This window comes from Diadema setosum, chromosome 6, assembly GCF_964275005.1.
Source record: "Diadema setosum chromosome 6, eeDiaSeto1, whole genome shotgun sequence".
Taxonomy (NCBI): domain Eukaryota; kingdom Metazoa; phylum Echinodermata; class Echinoidea; order Diadematoida; family Diadematidae; genus Diadema; species Diadema setosum.
This window is the reverse complement of record NC_092690.1, coordinates 11,039,050-11,060,727: the sequence shown is the minus strand read 5'-3', so window position 1 is coordinate 11,060,727 and position 21,678 is coordinate 11,039,050. Positions and strand designations below refer to the sequence as shown.

At 41.7% G+C, this 21,678-nt stretch overlaps 1 protein-coding gene across 1 annotated transcript in view; it reads left to right on the top strand.

The window, feature by feature from the left end:
• Positions 1-21,678, top strand: part of LOC140229524 (uncharacterized) — a 153,999-nt gene that overhangs the window by 53,189 nt on the left and 79,132 nt on the right. Inside the window, 20 exon segments of the mRNA XM_072309772.1 lie at positions 1,650-1,889; positions 3,127-3,330; positions 4,042-4,209; positions 4,737-5,019; positions 5,839-6,086; positions 6,867-7,004; positions 8,685-8,874; positions 10,026-10,207; positions 10,758-10,982; positions 11,610-11,753; positions 12,483-12,611; positions 13,005-13,173; positions 14,033-14,127; positions 14,785-14,949; positions 15,596-15,748; positions 16,597-16,776; positions 18,042-18,263; positions 19,618-19,965; positions 20,428-20,715; positions 21,288-21,423. Of these exon segments, the coding sequence (XP_072165873.1) occupies positions 1,650-1,889; positions 3,127-3,330; positions 4,042-4,209; positions 4,737-5,019; positions 5,839-6,086; positions 6,867-7,004; positions 8,685-8,874; positions 10,026-10,207; positions 10,758-10,982; positions 11,610-11,753; positions 12,483-12,611; positions 13,005-13,173; positions 14,033-14,127; positions 14,785-14,949; positions 15,596-15,748; positions 16,597-16,776; positions 18,042-18,263; positions 19,618-19,965; positions 20,428-20,715; positions 21,288-21,423 (3,907 nt within the window).

The window sequence follows — 21,678 nt, the reverse complement described above, 5'->3', positions numbered from 1 at the left end:
CGTTAAACTTAGGTTCAATCCAGAAGGAATAGGCCTAGAGAGCGGATGTCACTTCATTCTAGACCGGTTCTAGATGTGTTTTTGTTTTTTTCTAATCAAAGAGTCCTGGCTCGTGTAGGGCTTAAACCTTCTGCAGTTCTAACGTTAGGCTATTTTTTTTTTTTTTTCTGTGAGCATCGTGCATGTATAGCCTGAGGCGGTAGACTCGTGTAGCCTGCTGGGCTACGTAGCCAGCCTAGAATAAACGATATAAAAACTAGACCTAGTCTAGATCGATCTAGGTCCAGACATCCGATTTAGATTTATTTTGGTCTAGACAGACTGTAACCTAGACTGTACAGATCTAGATCTAGTATTCTAGATGCTAGTTAGCGGCTAGGCCATGTAGCATCACATTACAGCCCTGGCAAGCTTCATATTAAACACGTATCGACGTAACGTTAGGCCTACAGCAAGATCGGTCTGGGATACACTTTTAAGCAAAACGTTCCAAGAACGATCTGTTATTTAATAATCTTATGAAGCCTACTCTGTAATCAGGGGATAAATGGGGGGGGGGGGGGAGATGGAGGATGCATCCCCCAGGGCCAGAGAATACTTGAACAATGATGTATACATGCATACATAATTATGGCAGAAGATTAATCCTAGTCATTCCGCTGTAGATACTGCGTTTTTCCTTGGGGAAATTCGTTCCATTGTAGATACTGCGTTTTTCCTTGGGGAAATCAGTCAATTGCGTGGGGTTTCCCCAAAGTATCTACATTTTCATCAATAACTGAAAAACAAAACAAAAACACAAAATGATATTTTCCAGGAAAATTGGTAGCTAGATAGACTAAAATTCCACAATGAAGGAATTTTTCAAAAGAGTATATTTTCCAGGGGCTTTGGCAAAAAGATAAAATGGTGAATATCTCGGTTGTTTAGAAATGGAGCTGGATGTAGATACTGCGTTTTTCCTTGGGGGGGCAGCATTGCTATCATAGTCATTTCCATTCTTTTATAATTAGCACGGTCTTTGTCATGGTTATGGCCATGACATCTGTATCAATCTTACCATCATTACTAATATCATTCAAGAAACATTTCAAATGATGTGATGTTGATGATCATGAGAAGTAATCATCATGAAAATAATGATACTGTACAACAGATTTACTGTACAAGACAGTATGTTGCGCCATCTACATAATATCTACACTGTACAAAATGTACGTGATGTAAAACTAATCTGAGACTTTTGTGACTTATTTTGTGACAGTATGACATTGCTGATGAAGATGTTGATGATGATATATACAACGTTGGCACACAGGTTTTCCTATGATCTTCATCATCCATAAATCATTATTATCTAGTGAATAATTTTGTAATTTTAGGTAGCCGTCAGTCTCTGTCATGTTCTGAGCTCCTTGGAATGTTGGACAACCTGTCCATGTCATCAATGTATTTCAATATTTCATCATTTGAATGCGTTTGGATTGTAACCCTCTGCTTGTCGCATTGATTGCCCGTCCATCAGTTTATGTGTGAAATTTGTTCATAGTTGACTCATCGGCAGATAAAGGGTTAACAAGGTCTGTACAGAGATTATGGTCTTAATACAATGTGATCAACATTTATGAATAATTTCTGTACTCATTCAGGTCACTTCTGTGAGTACGGCATTGACCGGGCTGACCCCAACGGAAACAACAACTCGACCCTGGTTAATGGGAGCTGTGCTGTGCTGGGTGAGCATACAGGAGTGGGTGGGATCTGTCCCGAGGGGTCGTACTGCCCTCTAGGTTCAGATCAGCCCATCCAGTGCTTGGCGGGCTCCTACGCCAACACGACTGGACTGGCGGCATGCTGGGATTGCCCCGAGGGATACTACTGCCTCACAGGTAATCATTACTCTTCAAATTGCAGCTTTTATACTACTAGCTCAGTACAAATGTAGTTATATTGTATAGCTGTACATGCATCGTAACTTCAGTTTATGTACCTGCATGCCATGAAAACCAGTATGATACAAATTTTATAAATTATGAAGTAATGTTCTGTGTGGTAGTAATTTAGTTGTTCATATCAATAGGATAAAGCGGTAAAATGATATGCAAAAATTGAAATTATGCCTTCTACCATTTGGAAAAAAGCTTCCAAAAGTTGTTGGTACTACATGTATCTCAAATATACATGTATATATATTTTTTTCAGAGTTTGAATTACTGTTGAAATAATATTGGCCCTCAAACAAAGAGGTTCTTCAATATTCATTTCACATATTCGCAATGGGATGTTGCTTTGATGTGCAAGACATTATCCACTCTTGCTTGTTCATTAGAATTATTGTTATGAAGCTACAGATATGTACACATACCTGTAGTACTAGGCAGTCTATTGATGAACAGTTGGAGAATGGCATCACTCCTTACTTAAGAAGTGGTCTAAACTTCTGTAGTACAAATCAGTATATGACCATCAAATGGAAGTCATGGTGTAGAATGTACTTACTGTTGAGAACATTTTGCTGAATGAGGGTAATCATTTTCGAGGCATCATTGAACTACAGTGTACTGTTCAGCAAACATTTTTGCGGCATGAAATTTTCACGAATCGGAGCCGTCTGCCTTTTTCATGGCACGAAACTTTCTTGAATTACCAATGGCATTTATAGCAGACAAGAACTTTCGCATACATTTCGATTTTGCAAATCTTGGCTCTAGCGAAATTTGCTAAATTAAAATGCCTGCAAAAATTTCTGGTTTTACAGTAGTTGAAAAATGTTGTGTGTCCTGCTATGTGAAAGGATTACTGTAAAACATGATATATTCGCGGCACGAAATTTTCGCGAATTGGAGCCGACGGCCTTTTTCGTGGCAAGAAATTTTCGCGAATTGCCTTTTGCGTTCAATGCATATAGCGTAGATAAGAAATTTCGCGAATCTTGGCGCTCACGAAATTCGCGAAATTTAAATGCACGCGAACATTTCTCGTTTTACAGTAAATAATTTGTGATAAAGATCAGGATTGGATATCCCATAGTGAGATAGTGAGTGAAGAAGCAACCAATTACAGCTTTATACCATATGAGAATCTGGATTTTCAGTGCACCGTGTCATCATTTTGTCCCCTCTTCAGGAGCTGTGACGTACGAGGACACCCCATGCCCAGAGGGTCATTACTGCCCCGTCGGGACGGCGTCAGAGTTTGAGAATCCGTGCCCGGCGGGGACGTACTTCAACACGACCCACGCCACCGAGAGGGCCGACTGCATCCCGTGCCCCGGGGGCTACTACTGTGAGATGGACGGTCTGGGATACCCAACGGGACCTTGTGACCCAGGTAGGAGGAGCAGTGGATGTTGAAGAGATTGGCGGTAGGAGCAGGGAATATTAACCCATCGAAGGCCAGTCCTCAGTATATTCGGGCAGGTTGAGGACGATTTGATTTTGCTACAACACGCACTTCCCATAGACACCTGCCCGAGTATACTCGGGACTCATCCTCAACAGGTTAATGGGAAATGCGTATTATAGCAAAATCAGCCCTGTCCTTATGTTGTGTGTAAGAGTTTGAAGGAGTAGAAGTAGTCCTCCGGTGTATAGACTTTGGTTTCTTGAATGTCGGCTCATGAGTTCAAATCGATACCCAGCCCCGTGCTACAATGTACAATTGTATGTTCCTCAATATTACACTCAACACATCTGATCCAACACTTGTAGAGTCCGCAAGCCAAGAGATGGAGACCTGGTTAGGTGGAGAGACCAGGGGGGAGGGCATTTCATCAGTGATATTCACTAGTAAATTTGCTCTCAGCAAGTCATATGCAGGGATTTCAGTAGCTTAAAACTCGTTGAGGATGGACTGATTTTTCTACAACACGCATTTTCCATAGACACATGCCAGAGTATACTCTGGACTCGTTCTCAAGGGGTTAAGGTGGACTTATTTGGTGATTTGACAAATTTTAAGACAAGTACAATGTAAATGCTATGATAGGGAGAGAAACAGAAGAAATAATCTGGTTCTGTCTGGGTTTTGTCTTCCCCTCAGGCTGGTACTGCTCAGGGAACTCGACATCTGCCATGACGCTGATCGCGGGAGGGGAATGCATGCCAGGAACCTTCTGCCCCGTTGCATCGTACGCCCCATCTGACTGTACCCCTGGGATGTACTGTCAGACGGCTGGTCTTGAGGAGCCTACAGGAAACTGTTCAGCAGGTACAGTTTGTGGGTCAGAGGACCACTTTTCCTATGTATTGTGTGTATGTGGTCAGAGTCAATGTGGTCTTTCGATATGGCATTTTCAGCCTTGGGAAACTAAATATCTATTAGATAAAAATGTCCTGGGGAAGATTTCGTGGTGTGAAACACAAAACACCCTCGCATTATTTCAAGATGAATGTTGTTCACACATGTGCATCATATTGATGCATATCCGTGACACAAAACAAGAGGAAAAAATCTGAGATTGTCAGTTTTTGTCTGTACATGTATTTACCAGTCAGTTAGACTGTACAAATGATGAAACTTATAAAACTTTCAAATTAAATTTGATTCTGCTGTGAGTGCCTTTGTGAGTCATTCAAAAGGCATTTTCATTGTAATTGGAATGGTGGACACCTATATGCACAATTAGTATAAAGGCAGTGCAATGTCAGAGTAGCAATAAATTTGTGCTTTGAACAGAATGATGTCTTAGTGCTTAACTTTTAGCAATATTACATTTTCCCCTCCCCCCTCTATAGGGTTTTACTGCACTCTGGGGGCATTGGATCCCGCCCCCACCGACAACACCACCGGAAGCGTGTGTCCCGTTGGTCACTACTGTCCGGTAGGCAGCCCCGCCCCTCTGGCCTGTCCCACTGGGTACTACCTCAACTCGCAGCAGAATGATGCACTGGAAGACTGCCTGCCCTGCCCCCTGGGGGAGTTTTGCCCCGGGGTGGGGCGAGAAGAGTCAGCTGGGCAGTGTGACGCCGGCTTCTACTGCCCCGGAGGCCAGAATGTGTCAGCGCCAGCCGAGTACATGTGAGTCCAGCCAACTTTTGAGTGACCACAATGACCACACTCTGCCTGGTGATATGCTCCATGCCCTCTCAGTGATCAAAATGTGTGTCTCTGTGGTTTGAGACCCAATGTACTCTAAAACCATAACCATTTGCGGCATGAAACTTTCACAAATTGGAGCCGACGGCCTTCATTGCAGCATTACATTTTTGTAAATTGCCTTTTGCACTCAATGCATTGTGCAGACAAACACTTTCACCTGGATTTCACTTTTGGGAATCTTGGCTCCTCGTGAAAAATTGTGAAAGTTTCAAGCACGCTAAAATTTCTAACTTGTTATACAGTATCTGTGTGGCTTCTTTTGCAAATTGGAGCACATGGCCTTTTTCACGACATGGAACTTTTGTGAATTGTCGATCATGAAAAGATTATGGGTATGCACCTGTACTGTAGGAAATACTGTATCATGACAGGATAATAGAGTATTCGTTCTGATGCCGCAGTTGCATTAAATTTGACTGCTGGGCAGAAGCTTGGTGATCTAGAGGGTATAAAGCCTGTCTTTAACAATCAGAAGGTTGTGGGTTCAAATCCCAACTGAGCATGTATGCCCATGATTTTTTTTTTTCTCATGGCTATTACACAGAACATTGTATAATTGGAGTTTATTTCCATCAATGAAGGGCAGTTTCTCAATCAGTTACAATTTCATTAATTTGTACTCACATACATGTACAGTTGTACTTGTAGGGTATAAAAACAAAAGTAGTAAGATGATACAGAAAGATAGCTTGCTTCCTCACCTCATTGCATAACTGTCCATTTTTAACTGAATTTCAGCTGTCCGGTGGGTTATTACTGCGTCGAGGGGAGCTTCGAACCCCAGATCTGCGAGAACGGCACCCACCAGAACGAGGAGGGTCAGAGTTCGTGCAAGGAGTGCCCCGCCGGCTACTACTGTGACAACACCATCTCGCCGGTCTCACTCAACTACACGGGACTCTGTCCCCCGGGACACTACTGTCCCGCCGGGACTAGATACGATGTGGAGTTCCCGTGCCCCATCGGTACTTTCAATAACCAGACAGGTGAGACTGGTGGTCTTTAGTTCTGGGTATCATTCATTTCATATAAGATGACATAGTCTTCCGTGACAGTCACCTGATAAATACAAAGTTTACAGTCGAAAAACTTCTGCCCATAACATTATACCTTGTACATGGACATGTACAGTATATAAAGCCCAGTAGAATACTGTAAAACACGATATATTCGCGGCATTAAAATTTCGCGAATTGGAGCCGACGGCCTTTTTCGCAGCATGAAATTTTCGCGGCTTACCACTGGCATCCAATGCATATTGTGTAGGCAAGAACTTTCGCTTGCATTTTAATTTGGCGAATGTTGCCGCTCACGAAATTCGCGAAATTAAGATGCATGCAAACATTCCTCGTTTTACAGTATGCAACTTATGAGTATACTATACATATATGTCTTATACTTGTGTTATTTGAAGCTATTTTTGAACACCTGATCATCAAAACCAATGCTGAAGGTGATATGAGAAGTGACATGTCTTTATCATAATTATTTAGATTTGTGTTATGTTTCATCATCATTTTAGCACATTGATGAAAATTGTTTTATTACAGTAAAGTGGTGCTATATATTTGACACAGAATGCCATCGATTATTCTTATTTTGATTTGAGTAAGAGAATAGTAGATGCCACTTACTGCTAACATGGCTACTTGCTTATAATATATTATGCAATGTAAGAAAATGCAGTTTGCTAGAGAGAGCTGTTAGTGCATTTCCCCCCAGTTAGTGTTGTATGAAGTCAAAGAGTTTAAATGTTGATTGTGCAGGTTTGACCGAGGAGAGCCTGTGTAGCCCCTGTCTGGGTGGATACTACTGCCCCACCCCAGGGATGGTGTATCCCCAGGAGCTGTGTGATGCAGGTTTCTTCTGCAAGCAGTACGCCAACATCTCGGCTCCAAGTCAAGGTGAGGAGAGAAAAGTGTTGATTTTAACCCGCTGAACACAAGCTGATTTTACTAAGTATAACATGCATTTCTCATAGACTCCTGCCTGAGTATACTTGGGACTAGTCTTCAGTGGGTTAAATGACCTGATTAAGGGACCTTTGCAATTCATATGCATGTTAACTTTACTTCGCTGATTGTGTAATACCCGAATCATCACTTTTATGTGGCCAAAAGAACTATATGAATATGAGTCATATACTTTGTAATATTTTTCCTTTCATTTGTCTTCAGAATACCTGGATCTGCCAGCAAAAAAAGAAAGAAAAAAAGAAAGATTCTGTCAAAGACATCTGTCAATCACTGCTACTGTACATTACTACAAACTTGATTAACAAAAGAAGTTAGAATGTACTTTCCCTTAAACTGAACATACATTTCATGTTTCCATACTACATGTAGATATGATTTACAACAGACACCATATGGAAACATTTTAGTGATAGAATTTGTCATGGGTTTTAGAAGTGAGAACTTTTGTGTTCTTTAACCCTAAAAAGACTGGGGGGGGGGGGCCTAAAAGGCCCCCCCCCTCGACATTTCGCGCGATTACTCAGCAACACGCAATGCTCTCGCCGCGATGCTCTATGACTTTTTTCTTTCGAGTTTCCTGCACATTTTGACACCAAATTTGTGACGCCCGGGGGTACGGTTCTGAAGTTACATAACTTTTTGTACATGCACGTGAGACCGAAAATGGCTCAAAAATGTGATTTTGTGTACAAAGTCAATACAAATTGAGTTTTATCACATGGTTCATATAAATAGGCTTATTTTTACTCTCAATGGCTAAAATCAATTTGTTTTAGTAGTATTATGCTTCAAAAAGGGTCTGCCACAAATTTTGCCGAAAAAAACAACAAAAACAAAAGGTCGAAAAAACAAAGAAATACATAAGAAATTCATAAAACAATAAAATAAATAAGAAATTAATTTTGATACCGAATTTTTTTTTCTAGTACATTTGCTAAGAATGCCCCAAAGAATATCTAGACCAAAAATTAGCACTTTGGAACTTTATTTACTGATTTAGATCAAAAAGTCTGATTTCTCGCATAAATTAGCATAATTAATCAAAATAAAATAAAAGAAGACTATTTTGGAAAATTTAAATATACGATCTTGTAGATTACATCGCACACTACCATTGTGCAAATTTCTGCGGCGATCGCGCGATCCACGGCCGAGATCTTAAGGGGGGGCCCTTTAGGCCCCCCCCCCAGTCTTTCGAGCTACCAAAATAGCCCAGTCTTTTTAGGGTTAATCATACTTGTGTGTATAGACATTTTGTACATACTGTATGTGAAAGAATCTCACATTATCTTAACAGCATACATTGTATACAATTTTAAATTTCTGTGAATGATGCATTTAGGAGAGCTCAAAAAACTGTATTGCCTGTTTTCCTTTTCTTTGCATATGATTAATTTTTAGGTGCATGTATTAATTTCTTCTTTTGGTTTATCATTGTGCTTTGTACCCATCTGTGCCTTAAAATAGTGATTCGAGAATGATGCTACATTATAAGTGCTTTTTGTGATTATTAAAATACAGGATTGTATGTAATGACAAAGTAATGATTTTGAGGTGAAGTCTTGGAGTGGAGTCAATTCAATCTGTTTTCTCTGATGCCCTCCTCAGGTGATGATGCCAATGAGTGCACCCCTGGTCACTACTGTCCAGAGGGCACCACAGACCCCGTCCCTTGTCCCAAGGGGTCATTCAGTGACCAGTATGGACTCCAGGCTGAAGGAGACTGCCAGCTGTGTACGCCGGGTCACCACTGCTCTCAGACCGGACTGACCAACACCTCTGGACTGTGCATGGAAGGGTGAGTGAAAGTGGGAGATGCCGCAGGGACTGGTGATGGTATCGTTACTGACTCGGGATGGGTGACGTGGCATTTGCTCCTGCAACAATTGCTCCGCTCTCATTTTCTCCTAGGTCTTGGAGTTAGGGTTCGTAAGAATTGTGATATGGTTTAAGGTTTTAATAGCTTGCTGTGAGAATTTGGATTAGGATTAGGGTTGTGTCTGTAAGTAGAATTTATGGTGGGCTTAGAGTGCAGGTATTTCACGGGAGCAATTGTCGCAGTAGCATATTATGTTATGAAACCTATGATGCCATTGTTGGTTTCATGTCAAGATGAATTTGGTAGAAAAGAATAGATGTTTAGGTACATGTAATAATGCTGTCTACAAGGGACGCAAGTTGTATAGCAACAAATTTTACTGATGTTGGCATACCATCTGCCTTGTACCTGAGTGTGTCGTACAAGGTCAGTACTGTACAGCTTGTCCCAGAAAAGACGAAACCAAGTTTCATTGCAATTCTTTGCGATCATAATCTCATATTTGCATTATGAGTTGTACATGGATTGAAAGATACACTTCTCTTCTTTCATTTGATGCACAACTCATACGTATACAGTATGTTGCATATCCCTCTGTGAGGCCCTCTTTCTTTGAAGGGGACATTCCACAAGGAATTGCATAAAAGAGATCCAACCCTAGTTCTGATAACTAGCAGGATAAAGATCTTGTGAGTGGTTATCACAATCGCAATGTTACTGATCACTTATGTACTACTGTCATTGGCACAGGTGTCCTGTACTGACCTACACGTGTACAGTGGTTCGCGGTAGCAATGACTCACAATATTCGGCCAATGATATCTGAAGTACTCTTTTGACATATAGAAAAGGAGAACTTCGAATTTGTTTGACTTTTGAACAGACAACTTCATTTCTTTCAGAATGAATTTTGCATTTTCTAGTACACTGTACCAGTACGTTTTAGCTTTGTATGAATTGTACCTGTATTTATAAGGGGATTAAACACATTCCATAGCTGGATAGGATAAGAGTATTATGTGAAACTACTGCAATATCAGCTTACTGTATATTGTGCAATCCCTTGAATGTCAAATGGTTTTGGCTATATTCTGATCTCACCTGGCCTATGCGTGTTTGTCTTGTGGCAGGTTTTACTGTGTTCTCGGGTCGTGGGACGCCACCAACGTCTCCTGCCCCGTCGGTCACTACTGTCCGGAGGGGTCAGCCACTCCCGAACCGTGTCCAGCGGGGACATACAGCAACACCCTGGAGAGATGGAATGTTAGCCAGTGTGTGGACTGTGATGAGGGCTGGTACTGTAATGACACAGGTACGTGTACTTAACCCTTGTGTGTGTGTTATGTGGGTGTGTGTTTATGTGCATGTATGCACCGATCTTCAACCTGCCCACAAATACAGTTTGTAGTTTGTATTTCTTTGGTAGTGGGTTGAAAGAAATTGTCATGGCATTCTCATGAATTTTCACTGAATTTTCCGATTGGAATGAAATTGATGAGGAAGAAATCATAAATTATTGCATGTAGCAGTGATAACTTGTGAAGATGATGTGCAAAGGACTTGTGATTACTCTTAATAGAATGATTGATTAAAAACAGTGAAATGGTCACATGACCTCTATGAAGCGACAGTTTTGAGACATTTGTGCTTACATGCAAATAAGGCGAGGTGGAAGATATGCTATTCATTGAGGAAATCACTGTAATGATTAATACTGAATCTTTATTCCCGTCATTGCAAGGACTTGAAAATGTTCCCCATGATTAAAAAACATCTCACAGCTCCCATGATGTTTTGCAAGTGGAGGCAACTTCCTGTTCATGGTACATAAGCCTTTTTTCCTCTCACTTTTGTCTCCACAGGGCTCTCAGCGCCTTCTGGTCAGTGCGACCCGGGCTTCTACTGTCCACCCGGTCAGAGCGTTCCAAACCCAGATGACTACCCCTGCAGCATCGGCCTGCACTGTCCCACGGGAAGCCCTCTGCCCGTCCCCTGCGAGCCGGGATACTTCACCAACTTGACCCAGGCCGCTGAGTGCTTGGAGTGTCCCGCCGGCTTCTACTGCGTGCCGGAGGAGGTCATCGAAGGTGAGTTGACGGTAGCCACAAAAAAAAAAAACGACCCAGAACTCTTCTTGGATACAACATCTTCTCATTCTTAAGTTTATATCACTGTTTTTATTGTGTGGATGGTAGTATGTTGCACACATGATACTCAAGACAAATAAATTTTCTGGGATTTGTGTGACTCTGTATAACTTCCATTGTGATTTGAAGGATTGTTTGTTGCTGCGGTCCGATCAATGTTGGGGGGGGGGGGAGGTGGGTGTTGAAAAAGAATATGATCGCAAGAGAATGAAATGAGTAAACTACAAATGTACATACACGTGTATGATGTAATTTGTCACGTTTGTAACTTTTAAGTACTGCGTCATTAACGACACAGAACAGAGATGTTGCTAAAAACAAGCTATCGTGAAACTTCATACATCACTAACTGTTACTACTTGATTTTATGAGAGACAGTTATGTATCTTGTTATTACTTTGAGGTGCAATGCATTTTTAGTCATGACAGCTCATTTTCCTGTAGTTTGCTGAGAGTTGGTTTGCAATATTTGTCAAGATTTTGGCTATTGATGGTTAATAGAGAACTAAAAAAACCCAACAGCATTAGAGAATGATTACTTGATTATGTTTTACCCTCTTTGTTAAGGCAACTCATCGGCTGGCCATCGGGAGTGTCCCCAGGGCTACTTCTGTCCGGCAGGAACCGGGCGTAACTGGACGGCTTGCCCGCCTGGCACCTATGGGGCCAGCATGGGACTGGAGTATGAGGAGGATTGTACAAACTGCCCAGGTGAGATGAGAGATTGGCTGGTGGGATGTTGGGAGGAGAGATGGAGGCAAGAGGAGAAGGGATTGGGGTAGTTACGGTGAAGATGATGGTGGTAGTGGTGATGATGATGAAAAGGGTGGGAGGAGGATGTGAAATTCATAATGATGCTGTGATTGTATTGGCTGTGGTGATGGCGATCAAAGTGGAGACAATGAAGGATGATGATGATGATGATGATGGTGATGATGATGATGATGATGGTGATGATGATGATGATGGTGATGATGATGATAATAATGATGATGATCATTTTAATGTTGATAATTTAAAGAATGAGGAGGATGTGAAATTCATAATAATGTCATGGTATTGGTCATGGGAATGGTTATGTTAAAATGGGGCCAGTGAAAGGTGATGGTGATGGTGATGAAGATGGTGATGATGGTGATGAGGATGGTGAGGATGATGATGATGATGATGATGATGATGATGATAATGATGATAGCGATGATGATGAGGAGGAGGAGGAGGAGAAGAAGGGGATGATGATACGATTGCTACAGAAGAAGTTTTGGGAAATTGAATATATAATAAGTGTTTTCAGATGAGTATACCATTTTGACCTGTATTCTGGAGATTGTACAGGTGTATTTCAGGGACAAAATGCAGGAAGAAGTACCCCATGCATTGATGGATGGGTCAACTTTGTAGCAGGTTGCTTGTAACACTCTCTACATTGGCCCCCTTTAGGTGGATTCTACTGTGATGGAGTCAATCTCACTGAGCCTACAGCTGAGTGTGCTGCTGGATATTTCTGCACATCCAGAGTGGACCGGTCGAACCCAACTGCCTTTGTCAATGATGGCTGCACCTATGCAGGTAAAGTCATTTGCCTGTATCTCTGATACTTTTCCTGTTCAAATTGGACATGCTCTTTTATTCTTTGAAGCATCAGTCTATTTCTTTGCATGTGAACGATGAATAGAGTCAAAGTGTACATTGTACATATATTTATGTCTTAAATGATCTTCATTTATTTTTTTTGGGGGTAAATCAACATGACTTGAAATCTTAGGCTTATTTCTTTGTTGAATAGATGGAATTGATCAACTTATTATAAGGGTTTAAACTTCTCTTGAATATATTTCCTATTTTAAACTCATTGAGGATGAACTGATTTTGCTATAATGTACATTTCCCATAGACACCTGAACAAGTTTACTTGGGACTTGTCTTCATTTGGTTCTTTTTTTTTTTTTTTTTTGATTGAAGGCAACCATACTGGCTATGGTGGGGTGTGTCCACTCGGCTACCACTGCCCCCAGGGGTCAGAGCTCCCGGTGGGGTGCGCAGAGGGGACCTACCAGGATGAGGAGGGCCAGGATAGCTGTAAGGAGTGTCCAGCGGGGTACTACTGCCTCCCCAATGCCACCACCTACCTGTGAGTACCAGTGTAAAGGGTGCTGTCTCACCTTGACATGGGTGTGGTGGGTGGGGGGGGGGGGGGGGAGGGGGGGAACACCCATCATCACGCCCATGGACCAGTGGGTTAAAAATGGTCTGAAGTGGATATCTTCAGAAACTGGCACTTACAGTGTACACATCATGCACACAGTTCTTTAACCCTTCGAGGATGAACTGATTTTGATATAACACACGCTTAGTGTAGATACCTGCCCTATTATACAACACTCGAGACTAGTAAGTCTTCAACGTATTAATGCAACTCATGAAGGATCGTTCTGTGGATGTGGGTAACAATGAAATTGATGTGTTGCCTTTGCCTATTATGTTGGTTTTAATGTGTGGACAATATTGCACAAGGTGACTGATTTTCCTTTTGCAGGGATGTACACTGTATCAGCTGCAGGATGGGGACTGTACCATACCATCACTTTGTAATTTGATTGCCCAAGCTTTTGCTTCCAAGACATGGGAATTTTCAATAGATTTGATACCTACGTAGCATGCCAAGATTTTATAAGCTGTTAGTTACATGAAGATATATTAATTACTGCCATCTGTTCATGTGAAAGTCTCATAGCTCACATGATACAGTGCCCCAATATGATGAAAGGATGACACAACATTTACTCCTGTGACAATTGCACTGCTCTCCCAGGGCATTATGTAGGGGTAGGGTTAGGGTAACAAGTTTGGGAGTGGGATTTATGCTTGGCTTAGCATGCAGACATTTTGTAGGAGTAATTGTCACAGGAGCAAATGTCTTGAACTGATGATGAGAGAGCCTGGAATTGATTCTTTACTTTTGTTTTGTTTTGTTTTGTTTTTCTTTTTAGGGATACCATATGTCCTGCTGGCTATTACTGTCCAGCTGGAACGACCTATGACATCAGGAATCCTTGTCCCGAGGGAACCTTCAACAACTTGACAGGTGAGTACAGAACAGTGATGGGGTTGGTGATTCTAGTCCAGTCACCGTAGCAGTAAGGTCACTATCTTTGATAAAGTTGTCCTTGTAAACCTGGATGAGCACCAGACATATTGGTCCATTGAATGCTGTGTAAACTAATGGGAACAGAGACTAAATGTGGTCTTACATTTAAAGCGTAAGGGAACTTTACTGTCAATTTGCCTTATCACATGAGAACCTGGTGAGAAACAACTAAAGCTATGATTTGTCTCATAAATTAGCATGAATTGATTTATATAAAATAAAGGAAAATGACTTACATGAATTCAGCCTTACAGCTTTGTACAGTAGATTATTTCATCCTCTATCCTTATGCACAATTTTAAGGCAACCAGTCAAACAACAGTGGAGATCATGGGGGTGAGGGTGCCATAATGCCCCCGACAATAACGAGACTAATAATGCCCAGAGAGTACATGTACATTATATTAGGGTTAATGTCTATTGTGCATGTTTGGATTGTGAAAGATTGACTGTCTTAAGAACTGTAGAGGTTATTATAATTATTATTATTATTTTTTTTTTTTTGTGGTGAGATTTGAGTGGTACTAGCAGGAGAAGTGATAATTTTCATCATGCTTTGACTGTACTCTGATTGCTGTCTCCCATGCATTCAAGGTGGACACAATGAGTCCTGGTGCGCCCCCTGCCTACCGGGTATGTACTGCCAGGGCTCTGGGAATCCCGACCCAACGGATTACTGCGATCCGGGCTGGTACTGCATCGGTGGTGCGTACGAAGCCCAGCCGACGGACCCCAGCCTTGGAGGCCGATGTCAAGCAGGTAAACTGACCAGCTGAGCTGGGGAAAGAGGAATGAGATTTTGACTCTTCGAAAGAAAAGAATACAAGTAAAAAAGTTGAGCAACAGACCGATCGGACCTTGCAGTAAATCAGCCATTAACTGTGCTCACAGCAATTATATCTATCATACTTAATCCGTACATGTGTGTGCACGGGAGAGCGAAGGTATGCCGGAGTTGCTGTCAGGTCACATCATTCTATAGGGATGGGATGGAATGGCTAAAAGAGAAATATGTTAAGTTGTATTTCATGATGTGCAGTCTGTGTTAAGTGAAAGATTTACCATTCATTTGGAGTTGACTATGGATACTCTACACAGTGGAAATACTATTCAGATAAAATTCTGGTTAATTTTTTTTTTCCAATCATGCAGGATGTTGGATTTTAGCATTTTTTAAAGAATTTTACTTATTATAGAGTCATTTTAGGTTTTGTTGTTTTGTTTGGTATTGTACTGCATGACAGAGCAAAGTATGTTAATAGGATTTTAATTATTTGCATCAAAGTGCTAAATATTACAAGCATACAGTACCAATAGATGCAGTTGCTTCATAGTCAGTTCATACACGAAATAATGTCCTCTGACTCTTCTAACATTCAAATTCATATTGTACATCCCTGTCAAGGTGAATACTGCCCTCAAGGGGCGTCGGCTCCCGTCACATGTGACCCCGGATGGTACTGCCACAATGCCAGCCTGGACGCTCCGTTTGCCATGTGTGCTGCGGGTTACTACTGCAGCGGTGGATCCATCACTGGGACTCCTATGGGCAGTGGAGGTAAGATATACATGTAGTCAGAAGTGCTATTACCTCTTGTAGTATTTAGTACTGCATTGTTGTTGTTGTTGTTTGTTTTTTACTAAAACTATAGCAGATTTTTTTTTTTTTTTTTTTTTTTTTACATGAAATACGTTCAGATCTCCAAACCATACTGAATTTGAAGGAAAGAATCTGAATTTTGACAATTCCCAGGTCTTGTTTCAATAAGAGTTTCCTATATTTCTGGATAATTTGACTACACACTCCTACGGGAACTGCTCTTTCTTTCCTACTTTTGAGCCAAATCTTCCCTATTTTCAGTCAGAAAGGTTGGGAGGTCTGTACTACCTTCCCCTCCCCCCCCCCCGCCAAAAAAAAAAGATGAAAAAAAAAAGTGTGTGTTACCACACATCTAGCTGTAGAAAAGTTAAGAATACTGTATTTCCACCGGAAATATGCCTTTTGAGTCTTCAGAATACTGCAATGCTATTGATGGGGTTGGCATTTCTGGATGGTGATGATCATGGAAAGGATTGTTGGTAGCAAATGCTGGTGTTAACGAATTAGGAATGGTCCTGACTGCATATTGGTACAAGAATTCACTAGAGGTTGAAGATGATGAGGGGCTCTTTTGTGCAAGGGATGATTGTCCTAACTTTCAATTAACTATTTTTTTCTTTTTCCAATTCAAAATAGCATTGATTTCATTTCCTTCAGTGCCAAATCAGTACAAGGGCAACTTGGAGATGTATGTACAGTGAAGGAGTCATGGCACCAAAAAGCACAGCTGGTATCGGGCACACCTAACAATACAAAATATTTACAGATACGTAAACGATGACTGCGTTTCTCGTTAACCTCTGCAGGAGACCGGTGCAGCCCGGGTCACTACTGTGTGGAGGGGAGCCCCTCGGAGGTGGCCTGTCCACCGGGTACCTACCAGCCCAGTCAGCTGGCCCAGAACATCACCTACTGTCTGGACTGCCTCGCTGGCAAGTACTGCAACGAGAGCGGTCTAGCCCAGCCAGAAGGAAACTGCAGTGCAGGTGAGGACCGCTTACACTGCTGTGATACAATGTAGTTCATGTCATATACAACTTTTTACCATGAGGAATACAGTAGGCCTGAGGCTTTAGGCCTCAGCACACCGATCACAGTAACAGCAACAGTCCAGTTTTTTGCTGTGGTGATCCGAAAAGAACCATGTGTGGATCTGTTTAAAAATCAATCATTTTGATACAAAATTACCAAAAGTTTTACTCTTATACTGTACATCAAAATCGGAAGCAGCAAAGTCACCATATGAAGATTTATTTTGTTACAAAATTAGCAGCGGAGACGTGATATTATAACATAATCAGACTGACATGGTTCCTTTTGGCTCACCACAGCAACATGCCAGACCATTTCCGTTACCGTGCTCGGTGTGCCGAGGGCTTTACATTGATGCCACGTGTATCTGTAGTCCTTGAAGGGACTGTTGTTGGGTTAAAGAAGACTTGAAAGAAGAAGGGAGGCAACATTGGGAGAGTGTTAGGAAGGCATATCGTCACTGGGGCGACAAGACCTCGTATCTCATAAATGTCAAATGTTCAGGAGAGCCAAAAAACATGGCGGCCAAAGCACTATACTGAATGGGATAGCCGTTCCTTTGACATGCCGTGGTGGCTTCATTTTTGGGGTAAGACAGCTGGGATTTGGACAGGACATCACTTAACCGATTATTTGACCACTAATGCAAAAAAGTCATTTTCACCAAAATTTGAGATACAAGGTCTTGTCAGCCCAGCGACGATATGGTGACAGTCGCAGGGCAGCAGTGAGCTTTAAGCCGAGATTGCACTGCCTTATTTATATATATCTCTTTCTCATTTTACATCACTATGCAAACTTTCAGACAACACATGATGTCATATAATTCAGTCAATGTGTAATGTGCAGAGATGTGAACTTGTGGTGTTCTATGCCTGAGGAAGAAAGAAGCTGTTGTGGTCAATACACTGTGTACGCCGAATATTTCGCAAGGTTTTTATTTTCGCGAATTTCGCGAGTTGGGTGCTATTGGCGAAATTAAAGAAATGCTATTGACTCTGATCCAGATGTGAAAATGATGGCGAAAATTTAGACTTGCGAAATATATGGCGCATACAGTACTGTATGTAGAGGGATTCATGAGAAAGCTGCAATTTATGAGGCAACATTACTTTATGCTTGCACTGAAAGCACAATTCTGTAATCAGTCATATTTTCTCTCTGGTACATGCCCTTAACATAGTCCTTAATATTGACCTTTTTCCTTTGTTCCTTGTAGGTTTCTATTGCCCTGGGGGACAGACCATTCCGACTCCCAACGAATACCGCTGTCGCCCTGGTTACTACTGCGAGGAAGGTGTCGCCGAGGAGCACGCCTGTCCCGCGGGAACGTACCAGGACGAGCCGCAACGCTGGGACTGCAAGACCTGTCCCGCCAGCTTCTACTGTGACGACACCAATGGCCCCATCGTCAACTACACCTCATACATATGCCCTGAAGGTTGGAAACCCATTGATGCTTATCACTGTACATTTAGAGTCAAATTGTTTGTTATGTTGTTATGTCTGTAGTTGGTCTTTCCATTTTACTCAAACTGTATTGCTGTTTTTTTTTTTTGTTTTTTTTTTTAAATCTTCACTCCGGTTTCTTGAATGTGGGGATGGGGATGATTGTTTGTTCTTCGTGTTGTACTATTTATGCCTTTCCACAGATAATGTATCCATGTTAAAGATACAAATTCTCCCATCTGGATATTTCTGATGCCGAGGTTGTGAAGTAATTGACTACACGTCTTTTGGAATATTTTTGTCTGACAAACTATTGCGGTAGATGTGTGGAGGAATTGTATGAAAGTGCTCCCAGTGCTGCTACTGAAAAACAATACTTAGTCAACGGCCAGTTTCTGCTAGTAAGGTGATAAAAGTGTGACCCCAATTGTTTCGCTGTAAAGAAAGATGACAAGCAACCTACTGTTTTTGGTACACTGTATAAGCTAAAAATGGTATGATTATGCTCTCAGATGGCAAGTGATACCCTGATAGTGGGGACTACTGTACATCTCAACTTTCATGGTTACAAAAATTGCAAAATTCAGCAGCCCGCATTGTTACCCTTACCAGGAGAAATACTCACATTACCCCTGTTTTGTCCTCATTGCATTGGTTACCTGTTGAATCTCGCATTGTATTTAAACTATTACTATTTGTTTTTATTGCAGACATGGATCTGCCTCAGAGTACAATGTTAATTTACTGACATTTTATAATCCTTCCAGATGTTTAAGGTCATCTGATTGTAGATTGCTTGTTGTTCCAAAAACGAAGAAATCATGGGGGGATCGGTCGTTTGCACGTGCTGGACCTTACCTGTGGAATCAGTTGCCTCAAGCTATCCGTCACATTTCGAATGTTGACTCCTTTAAAGTTGCCCTCAAGACTCATTTGTTCATGACCATTTTCCAGTAGAATTGTATATTATGATGTATATTTTTTCATTATCATTATTGTGTCATTCATTTTCATGTGCATGTTTGTGTAAGGATTTTTGTATTTCATGACTTACTTCTTCTACTGCGCCTTGAGCATGTTAACTATGTGGAACTGGCGCATTATAAGTACCCTGTATTATCATTATTATCTAAAAGATCGCTTCTGTTTTCCATGTACAGTAGGATGTAGTAAACTCAAGACAAAATCAAAAGATTCAAGTTTCCTGTCTGAGCCAGAGATGTTTTGTGAAACTCTTGGAAAGATAGTGAAGTATCATTTGAGACTTTATAACATTTCATTTCATTCTTCCAGAAATATATCTAGTAATAATATATCCAACACATTGTTTTTGTGGCTTATTTCAGGTCACTATTGTCCAGAAGGCACCAGGGCAGCTACGTACTACAAATGTCCTGTCGGCACCTTCAATAACATAACTGGTATCAGCAACCAATCAGAATGCTCGGATTGTCTCGGCGGCTACTACTGCGGAGAGCCCGGCCTGACGTACCCGCGCACGCTCTGCGCTGCCGGATACTATTGTCGCCGCGCTTCCCGAAGTGCCACGCCAGACCAGGGCGACGACGCAGACGAGTGTCCCGTGGGTCACTACTGCCCAGAGGGGACCACGGAACCCGTGGCGTGCCCTCTTGGTACCTTCAGCAACAATACTGGACTTATGAATGTCACCGAGTGTGAATACTGCACACCAGGTGAGTTACTCCATGTCTCTTGTCATCCCTGCTTCCAAGTTACTTGGTTCCACTAAAAGAACACTTGCTGTTTTTGCAAAGTTACTGATTTGGAAGTATGGTCACGGTACAATTTAAAGAGTTACTACTGCGTATCTTGAAATAATTATTATTGACAAAATACATGAGTATTGTATGATAGCATTGAAATTATCTGCAGATACATCGTATGTCCACCTGCTATTCTCGGAGAGTTTGTAAACAAGTGGCACAAGCTTTATGTCACACAAATGTAAATTTATCATAATAACACAATCACAAATATGCTGTATTTGTTTTGGTTTGAATAACAGCAATCTGTCCTCCTAATTACAAATAATCATTCAGACTTTTTCTGGTCTTCAGAAAGTATTTAATTTGATAAATTCTGCCTTTAATAACAACCCTTTGTTGCCAATTTTACTTTATCTTCATCTTGCAAAGGATATTACTGTGACGTGACTGCCCTCACCGAACCAGTCGCGCAGTGCACCATGGGATTTTACTGCGAGCAAGGTTCCGACAACCAGGAGCAGTACGTGTGTCCGGCGGGCCGCTACTGCCCGGTGGGAACGTCCGTCCCCTTCAGGTGTCCAGCGGGGACGTTCTCCAACGACACGAGACTCAGCGAGGAGGCAGAGTGTAGGAACTGCACGGCTGGCTTCTACTGCCAGCAGACCGGATTGACGGAGGAGGAAGGCCCCTGCACTGCGGGCTACTACTGCCCTGAAGGTACTGTAGGAGTGATGACCAGCTGCTTGTAGTAAACACTCAGATATATAACGATAATGATGATATTAACAATAGATAACATTTGTACCTTACAATAACTTTATTTGGCACTTTATTCGTAATACAGGCATTTTTATGTGCATTAATACAGAACCAAAAAGTTTGATTAACCCGTAGAGGACAGCCTGATTTTGCTACAACCTGCATTTCCCATAGATACCTGTCCGAGTATACTCAGGACCAGTCTTCAACAGGTTAAGATACAAAATTTATTTACAAACATCCTGATGTGTATATAGCAACAGAAAAAAAAAATAATAAGATTGATGGAATAAGTGAGTTTTGAGATTTGATTTGAGATTGTCTAAACATTCAGTGTTTCGAATATGCAAGGGCACTTTGTTCCCCAAAAAATGGAGCAATAAAAAATAAGCCCTATTTACAGTACATCTTGGGTAATAGTGCAAGACATGCGTAGCTTCAGTCTCCTGCCCCTGTTCATGCATTACATGTGGTCATGATATTGACAGGGTAATTTGATCATGTAAATTTCTACCCCCACATGATCATAGGATCGTCCATCCCGGCCCCCATCGAGTGCCCCATCGGTCTTCACTGCCCGCTGGGTTCGGCCGAACCCAAGGCCTGTGCCTCGGGGTCCTACACCAACAGGACCACCCAGTCCTCCTGCCAGATCTGCCCTCAAGGGTGAGTCCTAGGGTGATGGGGAAGATTCCTCCTGAAATTGCGCTCCTTTGTCCGAACATCTTTGTTACGATGATAGTGGTGAACGGAAGAAGGATGTGAAAAAGATACAAGAAGAATGAAGATGAAGAAGATAATATAAACTAAGATGAAGGAAAAAGAGGAGGAGGAGGAGGAGGAGGAGGAGATAGGAAAGAAAACTAAGATTTGGAAAAGAAGGATAAAAAGAATTGAGATTAAGAATGTGACTACTCAGTT